The following is a 24136-nucleotide window of genomic DNA, read 5'->3' as shown; positions in this document are numbered from 1 at the left end:
AAGCACACAGCGCCTTCACGACATGGCGGCAGCGGCAACAATACTACAGCGAGAATAAAAGTTATGCCTTCTTTCTTTGCGTGAACATTTGGGCTGTGTTATGCAAATCTTCCCACATCGTGACGTAGACATGTGGATGGCGTGTTTGAATGAGCCGTTTTAGGTAGGTGTGGACAAGTCTTAACTTTTATAAAGAATATCTCTTTGGATTTGAGACTTTAGCGTTTGCAACTTTACAGATCTTCTTTATGCACCAAGAGCTTGTAACACTCCAAAGAGAAAGGAAAAAATGAAATTGCATCATATGACCCCTTTAAAAGCTATTCTTCAACGCCGAAGTAAGCCTATGTGCGAGACTTCCGGTTCATTAGCTGCTGTAGGGAAATAACGAGAAGAATACGTGCAGTAAGCGGTAAAACTTGTTTCCATTACAAACCAGTGTGTTAATAATTAAGATAATACATTAAAATAATATGGTAAGACACACCAATTTGCAATGTCAAGCAGCAAAACGTTTTGTACAGCTAAAAATAGCTGGACTCGGATGAGACCGGAAACCAGACACATTATTTACAAATGTCCACGCCAGCACTTACGGGAAAAAATGTGGATAGTTAAAAAAAATTAACTGGACACAACTTTTGTAACGTAACTACCGACAGAGTAGCCTATGCATAATTGAAGATTTACTTGTAAATATTACTTGAAAATATTTACAAGCGTTGTAAATATTGAGATGTATTTCTGTAGCTAATTTTAAACTAACTTTGGCAGCCTCAAGATATGAGGAAATGAGGGCCAAAAAAAAAAAAAAGCCAGTGGATGGGTTTGTCTTATATTTATATCAAGAGAGCCGATTCCCTCAGACTAAAGCAAGAATAAAAGTTGTTTTGGGAGCAAAACAAAGTAATCGAAATGAAATTCCAAACGAAATTATGATTGTGATTCTATGTGGTGCCCACTCGGCGCGGGAGCGAAACTTTCTTCTGTTTTGTGGCACCAGGGTCAGTCACGCGCACTCTGTGAATGAACGGAATGAACTAGAGAGCCCACAAGCGCTGCGCTTATTATTCTGATATGCTTTCAAAAATTGCACATCACTTGCTGTCATTAAACAATACAATTATGTTCATTTAAAAAGTATCAAAATAAAACATAAAACAGTCACGTTTATTTTGACCATTTTAAATTAGGCTATTAGCCTACTGATGAAGAAAATTGTGTTGGAACTTCTTGATTAGAAATGACATATGCAGGTTTAGATATGCGTATATTCTACACTGTATCTGTTAAATATAATGTGTTTTTTAGAAGATGGTAGAGATTGTACGTTTCTTAGGTCATGGTGACAATGTGAAGTGTTTCTTTTGTGACGGCGGTCTGAGGAACCGGGAGCCAGGAGATGACCCCTGGCAGGAACACGCCAAATGATTTCCTCAGTGAGTTTCTGTTTCTGTAAGTTTTTTTTTTTTTACCCTTAAATATCAGTTTCAAAATAAGTCTGATGGGAGGCCTACACTGATTTCTAATAAGGTGATTGACTTATGTTTCTTTCCCACGCTCCCTTAAAAACGTAACGTTATGTGCCTAGTAAGTTTGATTAGCAGGTACGAAATTCTGCGAAAAGGGCAAATCGCTTTACGGCAGCAACAAATGCACGTGTTCAGCTATCCTAAGCTTATTTCCATCACAGTGTAAAAAAAAAAAAAATCTAATCAAAACAATCAGTTTAATTGTGACTTTTAATCTCACAAATTGAACTTTTTCCTCACAATTTCAAGGAAACAAAAGTCAGAAATGTGACATTTACTCAGAATTGCGAGATACAAACTCACAATTCTACGAAAAAACGTTTTTTTTTCTGAATTCTGAGTTTACATCTTGCAATTATTATTTGTTTCACTATGAAACATCTTGCAATTCTTTTTCCCGCCCCGAAAAATAAATAAGGTTATTGCTACTTTTTATAGTCTTATCACAAAATTTTCTCAGAATTTACGAGTTTATATCTCGCAATTTTGCGTTTATATTTCACAATTCTGACTTTATATCGTGTTCTTCTTCTTTTTTTTCTCAGAATCTCGCAATCATCCTGTTTATTTTTTTATCCTATGATGGAAACGAGCTTCCATACTATCCACTGTAATTACGACAGTGATATATTTACGACAGTGAATTCCACTATCTTAACAGTAGGGGGATCCAAAATCGCAAAAATACACAAAACGACATGCAGATGATTTAAAGAGAATTTCAGCTCACAGGAAGGTTTTATTCCACAATAGCTAAGTACAATACAAAGTAATCAGAGAATACTAAAGACACATTTAGTACATTAAAATCCAAACTGATGTTGTTTTAGTGTTTTTAGTGCACGTATGGTCATTATTAATATTGTCTATGTGCTTCCAAAGATGTGAATATTTGCTTCAATCCAGAGGACGGGAATATGTGAGCAATGTCCAGCAGTCTTACTTCAACATGAATGAGAGAGTGGTAAGCAATAATGATGCGCCTAACACTCAGTTTACGGTCAATTTAACAACTAAGTATGTTTGCAAGATTGCTATACATTTTAAATGTTTTTCTTTGTTTTAAAGGGTGGATCTCTGTCATCAGCTGCAGGAAACAATAGATCAGGTAAGTCAATCCAAAATAACTTTTTTTAAAGGCACAGTGTAGTGGTTTTCAAATGTTTAAATAAGGACCATGGACTCCAAATATGGTGATCCCCCTGCAAGGAGCTCCTCACTGAAATATAAAGACAGTTTTATATTTTCATATATAGAGCCATTAATACTGTGTACAAAAGCATAAAATAGATAATACAAATATATTTTCAATTAATTTCAGATTTATTTGTGTAGCTTATAGCTTAAAAGTAGCTTTAATCAAAATAGAGCCATACAACCAGTAATAAAGAAAAATAATTATTTTAAATGATTTTTCACAAAACTATATACAGATTTGTTTCTTACTTAATAAAATTATTTTATCTCAAATTTTCCTTAGCACCCCCCTGTGGCCCCTGGGGGGCATCATCAGGCCCCTATTTGAAAACTCCTGACTTTACGTATTTCCTGCAATTCTTATGTCCTGTAAAATGTTCCATTTTTGTGGGTAGTGCTTGTGTTATATGAATAAACAGACTCTTATGTGTGCTTATTACACGGCTCTCTAGAATACTTGATTCTGATTGGTCACTCACAGTGTTCAGCACTCAGATATTTCTGAATAATAACCATTGTCCATGATAACACGGACTGCTTATCCTGGAAATAAATGATTCCTTCATAGCTGTACTTGTATCTCTAAAACAATAAAATAAACCCAAATCAGTATTAACTGTATTTATTTTGGGGCAAGAAGCCGTTTAATAAGCAGGAAATATCAGGTTGCATTTTATGCTGCCATGCATTTTATTTTATTTTTCACCCAAGCAAAGGACCTTCTCTTTTTCTCTGTCCTCACCAACTAACAATAACGATGATCAGTGTTACTCTAACTTTCAGTCTTTTGAGATAACATTTTGCAGTTTTAAATTAATCAATAAATCATTGAATAAATTACCCGCAGCAATATCTTGCTTTGCATAACAGATCATACACACAAGCTCTATTTATATCTACTTGTGAGGACCTAGAAAAAAACATTGTTGTAATAAAGCAAATAAATTTTTGTTGTAATAAAGCACCCTTAAAGGAATAGTTCACCCATTCACTGCAGACGATCCATTGGTGAGCAAGTGATGTAATGCTACATTTCTCCAAATCTGTTCCCATGAAGAAACAAACTCATCTATATCGTGGATGGTCTGAGAGTGAATGAATTTTCAGCAAATTTTTATTTTTGTGTGAACTCTTCCTTTAAAGACACCTTTGGCGTTTTTAGATTTTAATTAAAACCCGCTTGGCCCCTTTATGAACCTTTTTACTAGCAATAACTTTCTCACTAAGAATATTTTTATAAATGTGGCCCTCACAAGTGAAGCGCACAGTCCCCCTTACGCATGCACTCATGTTCCTGTGTGCTGTCCAGCTGGCAGAGGTGCTGGGTGGGCAGAACTCAGTGGCGGCAGCCATGTTGTCCCCTGTGGTGCAGGTGGTGCTGCAGATGGGTTTCCAGGACTCGCTAGCGGAGAGTCTGGTGCAGTCACACTACCTGCTCACCGGCTCACACTACACCTCAGTCTCTGACCTGGTAACCGACGTCCTACAGGCCGAGGAGGAGGAAAGGCAGACGGGGGAGCCCAGACCAGGTGTGGAGCGCCCTCTGTTTCCAAACCCTCTATCAATATAGAACAAATCTAAATTACGTAACCTAAAGTTTACATAATTTAAATGATGCTATTGACCATTGAATTTAATGCGGATGATAATGAGGCTGTGAAGGATAGACTTACAGTCTTTACAATGGCACGCACTGTATAAAGGTCCCAGATATATACTTTTCACAACTCACAACTTTCAAAACTGTTTTATAGAGTTTAAGTCTACTGAAAGTTTTTCTTTTTCATCAGCTGAACAATCAAACGCACAGTACTTCAGTCCCTCACAGCCTCGTTTTCATTCTTGTCAAATATGAAATATGGCGCTACCCTGACTAAGATCTATAGAAGGAGATTTAAAGGAACAGTTCACTCTAAAATTACAATTCAGTCATTATTTACTCTCCCTGGTGTTGTTATACTGTCACATACCCTTCTTTCTTTGGAACACACAAGGTTGTGCTTGTCCATATAATTGCAATGAACATCGACTCAGCTAACAGGGAATGCTCTCAGAACGTTCTGGCAAGGTTCTCTCCAGTAATGTTAATAGAACGTTCGTTTAAAGTTATCTGGTCTTTAATAACGTTCTCAGAATGTTAGTTAAAAACATTATTTATACATTGTTAATTTTTGAAATTTTTTTAAGTTGGATGTTCATCTAACATTATTACTATTTGCTTTAGACCACTCAGAGTCAGAGAACATTTAAAAGTAAAATTCCCTTAATGTTATCTTTAACGTTGGTTGGGAAAAAAAAGTTTTTTAAAACATAAAAAACTGGACATTTTGAATGTTTAGAGAACATTCAAAAATAACTCTCATAACTTAATGGTAACGTTAGCAAAACGTTCTTAAAACATATTTGTTCGCTGGGGACCACCTTCTAGCTTTAAAAAAGGATGCAAAGGTACAGTATCATCAAAATACTCCATGCAACTTGTGCTGTATATTTTAAGTGTTCTGAAGGCATGAAATAGGGTTTGGATGAAAAACAGAATTGAAGTTATTATTTAGAAAAAATCCTGACCTTGGCAGTTTTTTTTTTCATTCTATTTTTTTGTGTTCCAGGATTTGCATCAACAGTTTTTGCATTCCACTGCACTAATTTTAATGTTTTTTTTCCTCCATATTCCATATAAACAAGAACTAGATGAATGTGTTTGACAATTATGTTGCTCTGAACTCACCGATTTTTCTTGCACATGAGCGACATGTTTTTAAGTAGCAATGAACAACATCAAATTAAAATAAGTTTTAAATACACTTGAGACCCTGCATTCTTTTCCATCCTTCTGGGCCTCATTTGTAGACATGTTTTGTGTAAATAATGACAGACTTTTAATTTTGTGTGAACTAGTTCTTTAATGCCACCTATAGTTTGATAGCCAAGTGTTGTTAATCGCAATAAAAAATATGATGTGCCATTCCCTCTAACGTGTGGATGGTTTGTTCCCTCAGAGACTGTGGAGAGGCAGAGAACGCCGAGAACGCAGGTCTCAGACAGGGAGAAAGGTCCATATTAACATGCTGTCATTGCACTTATAATGTGTTTGTTTGGGTATATCTTAATCTTCTCTCCATCTAGAAGCTCCTGGGATGAAACAGATCACACTATCAATCATTTCAACTGACCCAGACTGATCTGAAACATCCTAACTTGTGTATTTGTGTGTTTTTCAGTGCGATCAGACCTGAGTCCAGAGGATCAGTTGCGACAGCTTCAGGAAAAGAGGACCTGTAAGGTCTGCATGGACAAACTCGTCTCCATGGTCTTCATCCCCTGTGGTCACCTGGACGTCTGCATGGACTGCGCAGCCAGTCTGCGCCACTGCCCCATATGCAGTGCAGTCATCCGGGGGAGTGTGCGAGCATTCATGTCCTGAAGCACATACACAGCAACATACTATTGCACAACCGTGTCATTAGCAAGAACTGTACTGCATTTGGGATATATAGTGCTAAAAATACTCTACAAATGTTATAAATAGCTTTCAAATCAGCATCAGTGCTCTGACACAAACACATATGTGACCATGGACCACAAAACCAGTCATAAGGGTAAATTTTTTGAAATTGAGATTTTTACATCATCTGAAAGCTGAATAAATAAGCTTTCCATTGATGTATGGCTTGTTAGGACAATATTTGGCCTAGATACAACTATTTGAAAATCAAAATATTGAGAAAATCGCCTTTAAAGTTGTCCAAATGAAGTTCTTAGCAATGCATATTACCCATCAAAACTTACGTTTTAATACATTTTCTGTAGGAAATTTACAAAACATCTTCATGGAACATGATCTTTACTTAATATCCTAATGATTTTGGGCATAAAAGAAAAATCGATAATTTTGACCCATACAATGTATTTTTGGCTATTGCTACAAATATACCCCAGCGACTTAAGACTGCTTTTGTGGTCCAGGGTCACATATTCCTTGATATTTGGCTATACATTAAAGCTACAGGGGTCCAAAAGCCCACTTTACATCTAAAGTCTAGTTTAATACATTTTAAATAGAAATATATATATATATATATATATACTGTATATGTACACACACAAGTTTATAGAGCTATATAATCTTATATATCATTATTTATATATCAGCTTATATATCAGTTTTAGTGAGATTGAAATAATATTAATTTCAGAATGTCATAGTAATTGGGTTTTTCCCCATAATTTAATGACAGCAGCACTTATATCTGTACAAAAAAATTCATTAGTGATCTAAAATAAATCTAAAATAAATACATACATACATACACAATCGTAAAAACACTGTTAATTTCCAGGTTTAAATGAGATTTTAAATCCCAGATTTTTTTATGTGGACTTTTGGACCTCACTGTACTTTCAAATGTTTTGCATGCTTGTAAGTTCTGGACAAAACCAGTTGATTTTGTGTCATGCCAAAGTCAACAGCTTTTTGTGAATTTTAAATCTTAAAAACATATCAAATGAATTTTCAGATGGCAGTTTATAAGAGATCATATTGTATAATAATATTTTATTATTACTGTATTAACACATTGTACTTCTATTTTCATTAATAAAACAATTTGCATTGCACATCTTTGTCAAAGCTCTGCTTCTGTTACATATTAACCCTCATATTGAGTTCCAGTTGTTTTGACCCGTAGAGAATTTTCTTTTTTGAAAATGATGTTTTCGCATTGGACTAAAACCTACTGACTTTACTTGCAGAGGGTATATAACAAGGCTGGATAATTTTTGTACTTTGTACTATTTTTTTACCGAATATTGCCAAAATTATCCCCCTTTTTTTTCCCACTCAAAAACTGAAGTGCATAAGCTCAGATCAATGAAGCCTACGAGCAATCGGTTTCAAAAAAGAAATGCAAAACCTGTGGTAATTGATTTTACAAAAAAGACTGAATCCAAGATTTAGTGATAATATAGCATAACGAGAAATTTTTAAAAGGCCACTCATTTCTGACTGGTAACACCAAAATAGGCACAGGACAGGTTTTAACCTCTTCTATCTGCAGAGGAGGCTTGTAGGATGTGTGTCTGTTTTGTCATGTTTTTGGGCCAAAGACAGAAGCACCAATCCAAACACAAACAAAATGTGTAATCGGTACATGAAAAGCATATTTTTATTAACAAACATCTATTTACACTCTGGTCAGCAAACACGTGTTGATGGACAGGCAGTCAATGAAGAACTATGGAGAAGAGACCAAACACAGAAAAGAGATACAAAAAGTGCTTACAAAAAACACCTGTAAAAAGAGACCTAAAGATGAGGGGAGAGGTGTGATATAAATCTATATCATTCTTTTTCTCCTTATAACATGTATGCAGCAGACTATCATTGCTGTCCTATATTGAATATTCTAAATGCTACAATTACAAATGTACACGAGTATTTTCAGAGAGTGCTAGAAAATGCAGTTTTCCTGGTCCATAGAGTTGAGTTGTCTTGTACAGAAAGACATTGAACACAGGGGGGCAGGATAGATTTGACGAGGACCTAACAGAACATTGTACAAGATAACTGTAAGCTAATGTTATTAAGCTGAAAATGTTAGTTTTTGCCATTTAGTTAACAGACTAATTGATAAAATGTCCCCCGTTCTGCAGAATGTTCATGCTGCTCTTTTCCATACAACAAAAGCACAAAGCTATTGTATGACTTCTGACGACTTGGAACATACTGTATGGCACAAGTCATACACACTCATAAAAAAATAAAGGTGCCAAAAGGGTTTTTTCCCCGAATAACCTTGCAGAGAACCATTTTTTCAAGGAAAGAACAATATGAAGAATTGTTGTAATTTTGTGTAATGAAGTTTTTCCATGGATGTTAAAGTTTCTTCATGGAACCACAGATGGCAATAAAAGTCCTGTATTTTTAAGACTGGCCACTTTTAAAGTGCTTTGTTTGACCTTTTTAATTGTATGCAAAAGAGCAACATGAGCATTCTTCAAAAGTTCTCCTTTTGCATTCCAAGAGAAAAATAAAGGTATATAGGCAAGAGCAAGGGTGAGCTATTCCTTTAAGACCTCAATATGCCCCGTTCCTTTACCATCAGGCCACTAGGACCAAAAATGCTGCCAATACAGTACACAAGTCTTATGATATGAAACATCTGGGATTACAAGTATGAAAGCTAAGACTATGAAAGCTAGAAAATACATACTGACCTTTTGCCTTTTGCCTTCACATCTCAATTTGGAGAGAAATACACAGTCAAAACAGTTCAAAACATGTCATACACACACACTATGATACATGTCAGGTCAGTCATTTGTGCTTTGAGGTTTATGTTTCCAGTAAACAGTTACAGTAGCTCTGCATCTACAGTGAAAGACATTGACAGCCACTCAACCGTTACTCATTCACATAAGGACATGCTGACGATTTGTTCACAAACTAATATTTGATTACAAGCACCATTCAGATGAAAGAACCGTTTTTGTCTTTCATAACATCAGCCAGTCCTATTATAATATTAATTATGAAAACAGAATGAGGTTATGTAATAATTGTACTGCCAGTTCTGACTGACTGCCAGAGGAAGCCCCAACTCTGAAGACTGATACAAACACATTGTGCAATAAATGATGATTATTAACATTAAAAATACTCACGGCATGCACAGTGACCCCAAAAACACTCAAGTCACACTTAAAATGCACAAATGGCATTGCATTAGATGCAAATCAAACCAGTAAGAATCTGAAAACAAATTAGTGTGATTAGTGTGATTCTTCAGCCAGATGTATATTTGATCTAATGTAATTACTGTTATACATTGTTTAGTCTGATATGAGTGTCTAAATACAGTGATCTGGGATTCACTGCATATAAATCAAGACTTTAGACTTAAAACTAGAAAAAAAAAAGACTAAAACTGAATTTGACAGTGAATCATGAGAATTATACATCACACTATGACATAAAACAAGCTCTAATTGTTTCTTGTATTTATATGTTATGCTTCCTTTGCTTCTATTTTGTAGGAGGTCAGCTTGCTTTGTCTTATTTTTTGGGCCGCACCTATTTTCCTCCTCTTGGCTCCCTCCTCAGTTTTACTGAGCAAATCCCGTGTGAAGGTAAACAGCACACAATGGCCCTCCTCTCATACACACACACACACACACACACAGAGCTGGAACTCGGTGAACATCAACAACTGAACTCCCCTTGAATAACTCAAACCCGTGGACCACACACCACACCAACAAAATACTGGACCTTTTTGTTTAGATATGTTTTACAGCCACTTGTATAAGAGCATCTAAATGAGGCAGCTGGATCGAGTAACTGTGTTTTGTCCAGAGCTGGGAATCAGAGAGCCAATTCTCCAATACTCTAGAAAGGGCTGATTTAGGGTTGCTAGAAAGTGTTTTAAAGGTGAAGAGGTGAAGAGCAGAGAGGAGGAATGGGCAGAGCGGCTCTTCTTCACAACACTCTTTCATTTACGAAGACCTAAAAACACAAAAAGACAAAGAGAAAGGTTATTGGAGTCAACCAATATATCAGCTTCAGATAGTTGCTTTCTGTTGCTATTTAGTGTTCTACGATTCATTTTGTATATCACTTCTTTATTTTATTTTATTTTATTTTGAGATTTCAGTTTGAATGTATACACTACCTTTCAAAAATCTGGGGTCAATATGGTTAAAAAAAAATTATACTTTTATTCAGCAAGGATACATTAAATTGATCAAAGGTGACCATAAACATATTACAAAATATTATAATTTTTCAAATAAATGCTGTTCTTTTGAACTCATTCACAAATAATCCTAAATGTTTCATAATAAATAAATAAATATTCACAGTTTCCGCAAAAATCTTCAGCAGCACAACTGTTTTCAACATTGATATCAGTGTAGTAATGGCTGCTGAAAATTGCGCTTTTCATCACAGGAATAAATTATATTTTTAAATATATTCAATTAAAAGACAGGTATTTTAAATATTAATAATATTTCACAATATTACTGTTTTACTGTACTGGTCTTACAAACCTTGAACCTTCGCACAGTAGTGTATCAACATTTTTTTTTTTTTTTATGTAATAATTACAAAACATTTTCATGGATAAATCATTATTTGTTAAATGTGTAATACAATTTAGCACCATTACATTAAGTGGAAAGTTTTCATTTATATTTTTGACTGTCATATTAACTAACTAGCTTACTGGCCTGTTTTCCCACCTTAAATATTGGTAGTGGCAAAATCCACTTTCAATCAACCTCTAATTACACTATTAAAAGTTAAACTTACTTGTGAACACACACACACACACACACACCTGCTGGGTGATTTATTAAACTCCCTGTGATCGTGAAATGGTTGTGTATCTAGAGACAGGACAAGTACTTTGCTCATTTGCAACTAGTCTGATTAAACTGTCAAAAAAAATGTCCCTAAGGCAAATATAATGTGTTTAGCACCTCCATGTGCACATATTGAAAAGGCTTCTTCTGCACACAATCATTACGGAGTCTGCATAATTTAAGGCTTATTGAAATGAGGCCAGGACCGGTCTCAGAGGAACCACTCCACTGATCCATATTCCCCACATCAAAACCAAGATAAAACTCATACTTGTAAGATCGAGGGTATATAGCAGCAGGTAGTAGGAGATCAAGACCCTTTCAGTCATAAAATCATTTACACAGGGATTTATAGTTCCCCTCTACAAGAGATGTCACTCTGTCAGAACTTTCTTCTCTGGAGTAAAACACAAATAGGTCTATAATACCTTGGGCATTCACATTAATATCAGTGGCAGTTGCTCAAATGGCCTCCTGGAAGCATGTGACCCGTGTGCTGCCGTCTCTGCTTGAGGGCACTTGACGGTTCTGAGGTAATTTCAGCCAATCACCAGAGCCATAACTGTCATGTGACTAATCACTTTGGAGCCGCAGGAAAATGACATCCTGACAACACTGACTGGTTGATAAATCCACAGGAACACACACACGCAAACGCACGCGCGCACACACACACACACACACACAGGTTTGTTTTTGTGAAAAGTGGGGACATCCCATAGGCGTAATGGTTTTTATACTGTACAAACTGTATGTGCTATTGCCCTACACCAACCCTACCCCTAAACCTACCCCTCACAGGAAACTTTGTGCTATTTCAGATTTTCAATACACTCCATTCTGTGTGATTTATATGCATTTTGAAAAGTGGGGACATGGGGTAATGTCCTGAAAAGTCACCTTCTCCTTGTAATACCTATGTCATACCTTTGTCATTATACAAATTTATGTCCTCATTTGTCACAAAAACGTGCACACACACACACACACACACACACAATCCCAGACTTCAGTAGTGACTATCCAGAGCTATGACATTAAAGTCAGCAAAAAAAAAAGTATTTCCCCAGAATGGTGGAGCTATATGTATAATGCTTAAGAGAAACATAAAACTATGCTAAAATAACAAAAGATTTTATTTATTTATTTATTTATTTGCGGTTTTTATTGATAGGTTTTTTTTTATTTGTTTTGTTTTCCGTTTACTGTTGTATGGCTGGTCGTCTGTCTACGTTCTCTATGTTAAAAAAAAAAAAAAAAAAAAAAATTACTAAATAATTATGATTAATCTCACAATTTTCCAACCAGTCTTTAGAAAGGAAAATGAAACAGTAATTATGTAAATTAATCGTTTTATATTATTACTTTTTTTTTCTAGATGTTTACATAGACATCCTAGCATCCTTGTGTTTATTTTTCCCTATATATTTCCTAAACTTTTTTTTTTCTTCCTTTTTGTCAAAGTAAATATTTCAATAATTTAACATTTGTATGTTCACAGTTCTCTGATATCGGCTGATGGTCAGATGACATGCAAGTAAACAGTCTTTTATTTTTATTTTTATTGTGATTATTCTGTCATATACTACGATTGCTATTTAAACTGCTATTTAATTTCATATAAAATGTCTACGGATGAAACACCCAGACACAAAAAAACAAAGATTCGACTGCTAAGGGAAACTTCAAGTTACAGTAGTAAAATTAAATATTTAATTACATTTTTCACTTTCAAACCCTTGAGCTTTTAACGTCAAATTCTCAAGGTTTTATTTTAACAGACCACTGGGGAAATGCTGTAATTTATTATTGCAATGTGAATGTGAATGTGAATGTAAATAAAGTGAACCTAGCACACACCGCATTCCCAAATTCACATTAAACACATTAAAATGAATGCAATGCATAATTAACGCAATTATTAGCTTTTCATCAACTCATAAAGCTCTGGTTGGGAAACCTGAATTATATGATTCATAATGATTCATGGGATGAGTAATTCATTCCTGTCTATAATGTTGTAATGTTAGGATCCATCTTGGAGCTAGCTGGTTTGGTTTAAGGCTTTAAAAAAATCTTTTTAATATATTTGATCTTCTGTAATAATGTTCAAAGTAATAAGAGAACATGCAGTCTCAAATGAAAACAGACCACTAATGTATTATTGAAACTAAATCACAAATATGAGTTATTCTGAACAAAACTTTCTAGCATGCTGAATACATACATGGCCAGACACATTTATACGTCAATAACGCCTGCTCAGTTTTCAGTAGTCTGGCTCATCCAGCTGCAGAAAGCAAGGCAGACTTATTCTCAAGAAGATGCTAATAGTCTAGTTGACACATAACTATAACAAGGAAAGTTGGCCAAAAGTTGGCCAGCCTTTAAAACCTTGACCTTAACAATAAAAGTGCTGGCGTAGTTCTCGTGTTAAAATGAAATTAAACTGGAAGCATATCAACAGACTGGCACTTTTTCCATGTTAAACTAGAGAGCTTAAACAAATAGACCACATGTCTATTTAACAATAACAATACAAAAATATCCTGGTTGATATAAAAGCTCCTTTACTATTCAATTGAGCTTCCCACAGTTTGACTAATCCCTCACTGGACGAGATCCGAATGCTTAATGAATGGACTAATTAAGAACTTACACTAATTAAAAGAAAACATAATTAATGCTTCAGATAAGGGGCAAGCATGGACATGTGTAAGAGGATCTGTTTGACTTAACTCGCACACACAGAGTGTATTTAATTGGATTCACATTCACACACATTTTTCTTTTAAATGGGGACAAACCATAGACATCTAAATTGTTTTTATTACAGCTGTAAATGTAACCTATTAATGAAAAACTCTCAATAATTACTATAATTTATAATACTTATATTTTACATTATTTGAGACAATTTTCAAACTGATGACATCTTTAAATGTCCTCAGTAGGAGGTTTTTGTCAGATTTTGCTTGCATGTGGTACATATTTTTTCACACACACACACACACACACACACACACACACACACATGTCTGGTTTGCTATCCTTGTGGGGACTCTCCATAGGCGTAATGGTTTTTCTACTGTACAGACTGTATTTTCTATTGCCCTACACCTAAACCTACCCCTTACAGGAAACTTTCTGCATTTTTAGAGGGAGACTGTCCCCGCGTCCCAATTCCAAAACCACCTATTTTAAATATAAATAAGCATGTGAGATTAGAATGAGCCCCAAAGCAAAGTATGCTGACAATAGTGAGCAAATGTGCCCAAATCGTGTAGGATTTCTGCTGGGAGTTTTGAAATATGAAATATAGTTCAAATCTGTGTAAATCAATATTAAATATGTGTTCTGAGTTTGCTACACCACAGAAAAATGGGTTATTAACCACCCAGCCAAATTTGAATGATAAAAAACGCCTAGTAAATAAAATTAAATACCAAAATCTTGAAAAAAAAGCAGCATTCTGTAAATAAGTTAATAAGCAGCAAAAATCCTGAACACAAAAATGGTGAAAAACTCCACAATTCAGTGCTACATAGTTCAGTCTTTGTAACGTGTTTTCAGCAATTCATTTCTAACATGTATAATGTGTTTAGAAACAATTCTCTGAATTGCCTACACAGACTGTAAAGAGATAGTTTACTCATAAATTACAATTGTCATCTTTCATTCACCTTTATTCACTCTGATCTCATATTACTTACTTACTTTCTACTTTTTGTGAACACAAATGAGCATTCTTGTCCATACAAAGAAATTTATATTCAAAAATGAAGGTAATGACTTTAGCAAGATGCTAATAAGATTACTCAGTTATCAAAGGCACTTGGAGCACATATTTTAGTGTATACTTGCATAGCAAGTGAATTGGGATATGCTGCAAGCAAACTTTTAGCTGTGGAAGCACAAACAAACCTTTCAGTCAAGCCATAAAACCGCATCAGACGGCAATCTCAGGAGCAATTTCACCTCCATGTTTACACACATTAAACATACAGCAGGCCTGAAAATAGCAGGGCTGGTTTGTTTATCACAAACGACAGGCTTCGAGCTCATAATGCGTCATTAGCGTTTGCAGGATCCGTGGAGCAGTGCTGCTATGTGTGGAATGCTGGGAAGGCAGAATAATTGGACAACTTCACACAAACTTCATCAAATCATCACTTACCCTCATGTCATTCCAACCCCATAAGACTTTGGTTAATCTCCGAAACACAAATTAAGATGTATATTTTTTTTATGAATCCTGAGAGGTTTCTGTCCCAAGTCCAGGTAACCAAAACTCAGAAGATCCAAAAAGGTCATAAATATGTCATAATTAAAATCCATGTCTTGTGAAGAGACACAATCATTTATGGTGAAAAGATTTAATTTAGACTTATTTACATCTAAACCATGACTGACACGCGTACATACAGTGAATCACATATGTGACCCTGGAGCACAAAACCAGTCTTAAGTCGCTGGGGTATATTTGTAGCAATAGCCAAAAATACATTGTATGGGTCAAAATTATAGATTTTTTTTTTATGCCAAAAATCATTAGAATATTAAGTAAAGATCATGTTCCATGAAGACATCTTGTAAATTTCCTACTGTAAATATATTCAAACTTAATTTTTGATTAGTAATATGCATTGCTAAGAATTCATTTGGACAACTTTAAAGGCGATTTTCTCAATATTTTGATTTTTTTTGCACCCTCAGATTCCAGATTTTCAAATAGTTGTATCTCGGCCAAATATTGTCCTATCCTAACAAACCATATACATCAATGGAAATTTGTTCAGCTTTCAGATGATGTATAAATCTCAATTTCTGAAAAATTGACCCTTATGACTGGTTTTGTGGTCCAGGGTCACATATGGTAAACATGGAAGCTCAAATGGATCTTCAAAGTTTATGGGTTTGGAACAACACTAGGGGTTAGAAACTGATGACAGAATTTTCATTTTTGGGTGAACTATCCCTTTAAGCAAGTGTTACAGTGTGAAACACACACTTCTAGAGCAAACAACCACTCATCTCTGAGATTTTGCTCATCCACATTGTACATGCCACTTTCAGCATCAGCCCAGAACACTTAAAACATTCATTAAAAATTACCTAATAAATATCAACTTCAACACTACCAAAAATGTATAATATAATTAAATTAAGCTATGAACATAATGTCAATGTCATCACGGCTCATTGTTACAGAAGAGAAAATGTCAGTAAAGAATTGTGTTTTTTTTTTAAACTTAAAAGTAAAATTGCAAATTCATTATTGTACTGTCAGCGCATACATTCTAGCAGCTGGGGATAATTATGTGATATGATTAACTAGGCCTATATTGACTAAAAGACTTATTTTCATGTGCAGACCGTTTCTATGGAGGAGAACGTGCAATATAGACAAATGAATCTGAAGCGAGAGGAGGTGGAGAACTGTAGTACAACTGTTCAGAAGAAGTTACCCACTAGAGCGCAATGCATTTTCAAAAAGAGAGGTGGGTGGAAAGAATAGCAGTCACAATGTTGTGAAAATGCCTCAGCTGAGTGAGAGAAGTTGAGTGCATGTCTCAATGTAAGCAGATCTGAGAGCCCCAGAGAACGCTCTCGCCATATTCAGCTGCCTATATTGTCCAGGAATATGAAATATTTTCATGTTATGTTATGGCCAACAATCGCTAAATGATATTAAAATGTATACTATTTAAACTAGTTTGCATAAAGAGTACTACATTTGAATTTAGGCATCACAAGATTATAATGTACACTATGAAAAATGTAAATTTTGTGCTTAAGATTACATTAAAGATTAACAAACTGGGTGGGGGGAAAAACAGCAGATGAGCCAATATCGACCAATAAATAAAAAATATGCAATGCCATTCAAAAATTTGGGAGCAGTAATATATATATAATAAAATAAATAATAAAAAATACATACAGAAAAAACTGAAATATCGTGAAATATTATTACAAACTGCTTTCTATTTGAATATATTTTAAAATGTAATTAAGTCTTGTGATGCTAATATTTTCAGCATCATTACTCCAGTCTTCAGTGTCACATGATCCTTCAGAAATCATTATAATATAGTATGTTAGCCAATATTATATAAAAATAGAATTTCGGTCAATAACCGATATAGTACTGAAATATTCACCAATGAACAGAACCTAGTGAACAAACTATAATACGTCCATCCCTCACGGCCGTTTTTCATTCACATTAAATTAAATATGGCATCTACTCTGACTTAGGTCCACTGAAAAATATTTTTGTAGGTTAGGGTTAGTCTGAGGTAATTTGAATCATCTTTATATAAGAACAACAGACGTCTATAGTACATAGCATAGTGTATAACAGGAGTCTAAACTGTCAGCTTGGCATTGCATCACAGGTAGAGATCACATAGAGCTCATGCAATAAAACGACTCGAGCTCACATTAAACATTCTCTGACTTTATACAGTGTGTGTGTGTATGTGTCTGTCTCTCTGATACCCCTGTCTCTCTCCTCTGCTTTTACCTGTCTCTCCCTGCATAGTGTAAGGCACATACATTTGGGAAGCGCTCAAGCTAACATTCAGCTCTACACTATTTTGACCCACTTTCATAAAAGCAGCTCTTTTTTTTCAGGCTGCATAGGAATCTGCTCAGCACTGATAACCAACCAGACACTCGAGGTCCCACACACATTCTCTCTCTCTCCCGTTCCAGCTCTGATGTGAAGCCAGGTTTGCATTTCTTTTAGTAAAGACAGGTCTGAAAGAGAATCCGGGCTTAGATCAGTACTCAAGAGCCCACACGTCCCTGGAGCTGGTGGTGGGGCCGGTCTGTCCGCTGTGATTAGATTAGATTCACACCGCAGCGAAGTGACTGCTGCTGCTTTTAATGAGCCAGCGATAACTGTAGGACTGCGACTACAAACTAATTATGGATGCAAGTCATTTAAAACAAAGAAAGAGAGAAGGAAGGGCGGACAAGGCAGACGAAGAACCCATGGATAAAAATGAAGCCTGACACATTATTATTTAAATCACCTGTAGAGAGAGAGAGAGAGTGAGAGCCAGACAGAGAGAGGGAAACTTCAGAGGCGAGGAAGAGCAGTGGAGAAATTAAATCCTCCACTTCAAATGAGCGTGTAAATGAACCACACACAGCTTTGCATGATAGAAAATAGACCCACTGGGCTGCTTACACACACACATCTCTGTGCGTCCAACGGCAATGTAGCACGTGGAAAGGACAAAGTGCTTTAGCCTACAAATTCAAACGTACCCACAACCACAAGTCAACAATCATCTCCTTAAGATACCTAAAATACATATTTCAGGGGGAGCACAGTATCTGAGGTGAAGTTGGCGCTTTAACAGAATGTAATAGAGGTCCATGAAAGACCATATGAAATGGTTTGATGGGCAGTTTTTTGAAACATTACATATTTTTTCTATACCCAAAAGTCTGCAATTTACATCACGGATCTGCAAAACCACACTTCACGGCAATTGAACATTTTTATACAGCTCAGTCTAGTTTGTTCGACTGTAAAGTTGCTATTCAACATGCTAAATAATGCGACAAAAAAGCAACGTTTTGTCATGCTACATGCTAATGGTTAGAAAAAGTAGCCCAATAATCAACCTAATATTTCAACATTAAAGAATGTCTTTTACTGTAAATGTGAGATACTTAATTCATTTGCCACTATAGGTAATTTAACTAGAAAAATGACAAAGTGCAGTAAACGGTAAAAATATTTGCACTACAAACCAGTGTGTTTAGGACATTCCCAGTCAACACGTGAGATCATGTGATGATCACAGTGACATCACACGATCCTCGTACTGTGATCCTCAACGTGTGAGTAATGAGTGAGCTCATTGTGAGTTCAGACGATGAAATGAACCACCAATTTGACAAGAAACAACTAGATAATCTTCAGAAAAAAATGGAAGAAAAACTGGATAAATTCAGAATGGAGCTGCTCAACATCAAGATTCATAAATTCAAGAGAGACACAATGGATTATAAAGATCACAAAGTTTACACCTGGATGTCTGAGAGACCCAAACCTCAACAACAATGAGGGGGATTAAGACTCACAAGTGCTTCAGAATCAGACGATGCTTACACGTCGTCTTCTCAAATGACATCTCAACAAAGAAAGCCTTTTTTGGGCCAACCTCGTCGCTCCAAACGCAACCAAAACGGAAGAAACCGACTAGAAGAGGACGTCGGGGAAAAGGAAAAAAACTTCACCCAATTGTGCTGATTTAAATCACCAAGATAACATTGTATTCAATTTATCGGACAAATAATTATCCACTGAACAAACTGCAGTTTTGAGTAAGGGGTTATCATTTGTACCATACAATGTCTCAAATCCCTTTATGGTTAAAGTTGAATTGTTTAAGTTTTTTTAGAATTGGTAAACTGAGGAGTTTTTTTTTAGTTCGAATGTGAATGCAACTCCATATGTTCAACAGTTCAAACCGAGAAGTAGCCTACTTTTACGCCAATGGTTCAAAATCATTCAGTAAACACTTTTTGTAGACTTGTAGAAAACGATGTGGAAAAATGGTCAAAGAAGCCTCGGAATGAATTGTACAGGACACAAAATTTAACAAAAATACAAAAAGAAGCTTTATCAGTATTAATGAATGATTCGACTTTAACTATTCAGTGGGCCGATAAAAGTGGAGGAATTGTCGTTATGAATTCTAATATATACATTGAGAAAATAAAAATTATGTTTTATGATGAGACATTTTATAAAAAAACGTATGTTTAACCCCATTGAGTCCTATAAAAAAACAAATTAATGACATTTTACAAATGGGATTTGATAAGAAATGGATTAATGAACAAGAATTAAAATATAAAAAAAAAATGAATATCCTAGGATTCCAGTTTTATATGCTTTACCTAAAATTCACAAATCACGAGAAGATCCTCCAGTGCGACCAGTTGTCTCCGGGAATTAATCGTTTATGGAAACAATATCTAAATTCCTCGATTTTTTGATTCAACCGACAGTGAAGAAATTACCATCATATTTAAAAGATACCACAGAGTTTTTGAATAAATTTAATCAAATTTCTCGCGTAAGCACCCCACTAAACATTAGACGTCTGACGGACGTGCAGATTATGTCTATATTGCGTCCGTCGGTCCAAGTCCAATTCTGCACGTCTACACGAAGTGCAAACTAGGGTATGTATTTGGACGTCTAACCAAGACCACATTTCGACGTCAATATGCAGTTCAACATTTGAACGTCGGACTAGGTAACTTTTTTGGACGTCTAAGACATGTGCAGGAAATTGACATTATTAATGAATGTAATATTTATTTTATTTAAGACAAATATCAACGTTGTTATCAACATGGTTAATGAATATCAGTATAGGTTATTTGATGATGTTATTTAATTATTTATTTATTGAGTACATGTTTTACATTTTCTCTTATTTACTTGTTTATTTTAATCGTCTCTGGACCGGTTTGTGTCATATCGTCTCCGATTGTGTTTAACATGTTATCAAGGCAAATACAACACTGTAGGTTAGAAAATTAAGCATTCCAACTTTTGAGTTAGCCGAAAGCTAACATTGCAGTGGTGGAACTTGCATTTGATAGGCAGCACGTCATCATAACCCAAGCAGTAAACGCCACTCTGATTGGCCGAGGCAACAAGCATTCGGCGCGTACTGCTGAAGCAAGTGGCTGCTCGGCTCTGTTCACCTTCCATCAAATCAAAGCGATCCAAAATCATCGTTTTCTACTCCGTTGAAGGTAAGTTCATCATAAAACGTTACACACTATAATCATGCATTATGTAGTTTCAATACGAGTTAGAATGTGTTTTAAAAATGACTGAATCTAATATTTGCCATATTCTGCAATTCCGTCTGCGTTTTCCACATCAGGGAAACCATAATTCTGTTTGTTAACAGCAGGTGTTAATTCATCACTTCTTTATCTCAATTAACTTGAACACTGAATAGAGTTACTTGTTTAACACTGATCTTCAGTGTATATATAATCCACACCATCTCAATACTATTGAGTATTGTAAAGTGGTCTACTGTCTGGCTCTGGTGGTCTTCTGCTCCGCTGTGGTGGTCTGCTGTCTGACTCTGGTGGTCTTCTGCTCCACCATGGTGGTCTGCTGTCTAGCTCCTGGTGGTCTTCTGTTCCGCCTGCTCTGTCGTGGTGGTGCTCACTTCCACCAATACTGCCGGATCTGTCCTGGTTTCCCGCTCTGTCGGCTTCACTTACCTGATTATTGCCTGTTTCTCTTGGATTTACCCTTTGCCTGCTGTTTCGGCAGCATAACAAACTGTTTTTGTACAGCTATAATTTGGAACCTTGTACATTCAAGTTAAAAATGGCCGCACCCACACTTATGTTAAAAATAAGGTGGATAAAGCTACTTCTGGATGAATCTCTCTCATATGAAGGTGGACAAATCTACTGTTATGCTAAGTACGGAAAATGTAGCTACATTTCCAAATTTTCATTAGCACAACTATGATTTGCTACTTGCTAATCAGTTGAAGGGTGCTGTCATTCTAGAAAGCATTTAATTGGACAAAAATTTTAAACTGTGTCTGTATATATTTTCAGTTCAGAAGAGAAAGATTGTAATTTTTCAAATGCTTCAGTGTGCTAAAAGTTTATTTTGCGAACTTTTAGAAGTGAACTAGTACACAGATGTCCTTAAAACTAACAGGCATGAAAGCCACCAAACGGACATTTTGATTTCATGCACTCTTTAAATCTCCTGGGCTATAAAGCAACCTCGAAGTAATAAAACTTTCCTCGGCGTACTTATAATCACTTTGATGTTGGTAAATTTGTACAGAGCATACATATAGAGCTGAGCACATGTACACTATAAAATACAAACAGACTGTTCTCCGTGACTGATGACGCTCAAAGGTCATCAGAAAACAAAAGTACACAAGAATACAAAGTAAAGGATAAAAGATAAAAGCTGACCAATTCTTTGCAATCTAATCCTTCCTATCCATGAGCTACAGTCCACCAGGGAACGTTCAGAGGTGGTAAATGAAAGAACAGTATTCCCTACTTTTTTGAAAGAGGGGAAAACATTAGCAGTCAGCAGAGGGATTCTATGTTTGACCCATACAAACATGGCAGTGGCTTATCTCATCCCCTGGGCTTCACTCTGGTCCTCTCCCACTTAGTGAGGCTGTTAAAGCCTATTTTGCCGGGAGCAAATAATCGCTGTGTATATGCACCGTGAACAGTATTTTTAAACTGAAGTGAATTCCTACAGACCTATGAAAATAATATTAATAATAAACTTTATTTTCTATAGCGCCTTTAAAAAGTAGCATCTCAAGCGCAGACTAAAGTCTCAAAACCAAAGAGATATTCATACCGTAATTATGTCCCCACTGGATGCAACAAATGCCTTGTTTATAAAGGGTTTTAATGTTTTTGTCTCTTCGCTCCGGCCTGACAAATGTGGAAAATAATGTGTTTTTTGAACCTTAAACCACATAAACACATTTCATTACACCAAATACACAAAATAATGTTCTTTTTTAGCAACGTCATATGACCCCTTTAAAGAAAATGTAAAGGGATCATATGATGTTGCTAAAAAGTGCAAGGAACCATGTGAAAATAAGTCTTTATTAATCAATAAAGCCCCTGTAATCATAATTTGAAAAGGAATAAAAGTTGTTGGTGTTTTACTAGTCTTCATTTTTAGCTGGAAACTGCAGTGAACCCATGTATAGGTATGTCTTTGGAGTTTTGCAAAAATATAAGTAGAGACATGTTTTTCCAACGAGTCTTCGTTGCAAACATGTGCTTACAAATCTAAATTCTATTTAATATTCTTCAGCATGGATAATTCATGCGGTTTAGATATATTCTCACAAAACAAAGCTAGAAGGACACAGAGCCATCATCTCCTGAATGTTTATGTTAGACTACAATCAGACAGACATATTTCTTCAATAAAACTGATAATGTCTGTTTTGGACACATAAACAGGGGAAAGAATGAGTTGTTAGTACAGACTTGCATTTTTCTCTTATCACGCACACACACACACACACTTTTTGACCTGAGCAGACAGATGTCAGCCATCCACACCAACTACTGCCAACCAGACAGATGGGCACGATAGGATATAAGAGAAGATACTCACAGCTGTCCTCCTCCTCTGTGATGACACTGATGACGTAGCAGGCGTAGATGAAACCCAGCAGCTGAGGAGACAAACACAAACACATCAGTGTATCGACAGAGACAGACAGCACAACGAGCACAAAAGACAGACAGAGAGACATCAGACCCTTTCAGATCTTCTGAACCATCTTTTCTTCTTTCACTTTCGACTCATGTCTTCACCTTACGACAATACATCATTATTCTGTAGCTAGATTTTTATATTTCTGTGATTGCCTGTGTAAAAATATCCTCTGTGATTCTAGGGTGTTGGGGGTGGTTGCCAGGGTGTTGCCATGCAGTTGCTATGGTGTTCAGAATGCTTATCACATTCTGGTATTTATTTACTTCATGTTTTGGGTGGTTGCTTGGCCATTATAGGGTTGCTAAGGTGTTGCTATGCAGTTGGTAGGCATTCAGAGTCGTCTTATTGGTTACTAGGGTATTTTGAGAAATTGCTAAGGCGTTGCTCTGTCGTTGCTACGAGTCGATTTCAGCATTCTTTAATTTGATTGCTAAGGTATTCTGAGTGATTGCTAAAGCATTGCTATGTGGTTGCTAGGTGTCGTGAATGTTTTTAGCATGCTTTAATATGGTTGCTAGGGTGTTCTGAGTAATTGCTATGGCATTGTTATGCAGTTGCTAGGTGTTCTGGGTGTTTTTTGTGTGCTGCATTATGGAGTTGCTAGGTGTTCTGAGTGATTGCTAGAGTATTGCTCTAAAGTTGCTGGGTGTTCTGAGTGATTGCTACAGTGTTGCTATAGAGTTGCTGGGTGTTATGAGTGATTGCTAGAGTATTGCTCTAAAGTTGCTGGGTGTTCTGAGTGATT

At 35.9% G+C, this 24136-nt stretch overlaps 2 protein-coding genes across 3 annotated transcripts in view; one reads left to right on the top strand and one right to left on the bottom strand.

Moving 5' to 3' along the window:
- Positions 1-1314: 1314 nt before the first annotated feature.
- On the top strand, positions 1315-6153 carry LOC107705661 (baculoviral IAP repeat-containing protein 7-A-like). Its single transcript, XM_016509052.1, is given in 6 exon segments — positions 1315-1439; positions 2415-2496; positions 2601-2640; positions 4046-4258; positions 5729-5782; positions 5951-6153. Coding segments are annotated over 6 exon segments (717 nt in total).
- Positions 4453-24136, bottom strand: part of LOC107705734 (sodium/potassium-transporting ATPase subunit beta-1-interacting protein 3-like) — a 69115-nt gene continuing 49431 nt past the window's right edge. The window contains exons 5-7 of one of the 2 annotated variants that reach the window (XR_001636096.1): positions 23287-23347; positions 9708-10233; positions 4453-4463 (exon numbers count right to left, since the gene is read on the bottom strand). Coding sequence is in view for 1 of the 2 variants with exons in the window: in XM_016509179.1 (XP_016364665.1) it covers positions 10220-10233; positions 23287-23347 (75 nt within the window). In the remaining variant the exon portion in view is untranslated. Of the gene's footprint in view, positions 4464-7875; positions 10234-23286; positions 23348-24136 lie in introns of those variants that run through there. The other variant, XM_016509179.1, reaches the window with a different exon arrangement.

This window comes from Sinocyclocheilus rhinocerous, unplaced genomic scaffold (assembly GCF_001515625.1).
Source record: "Sinocyclocheilus rhinocerous isolate Xijiao unplaced genomic scaffold, SAMN03320098_v1.1 scaffold263, whole genome shotgun sequence".
NCBI lineage: Eukaryota > Metazoa > Chordata > Actinopteri > Cypriniformes > Cyprinidae > Sinocyclocheilus > Sinocyclocheilus rhinocerous.
This window is presented reverse-complemented; position numbering and strand designations above follow the sequence as displayed.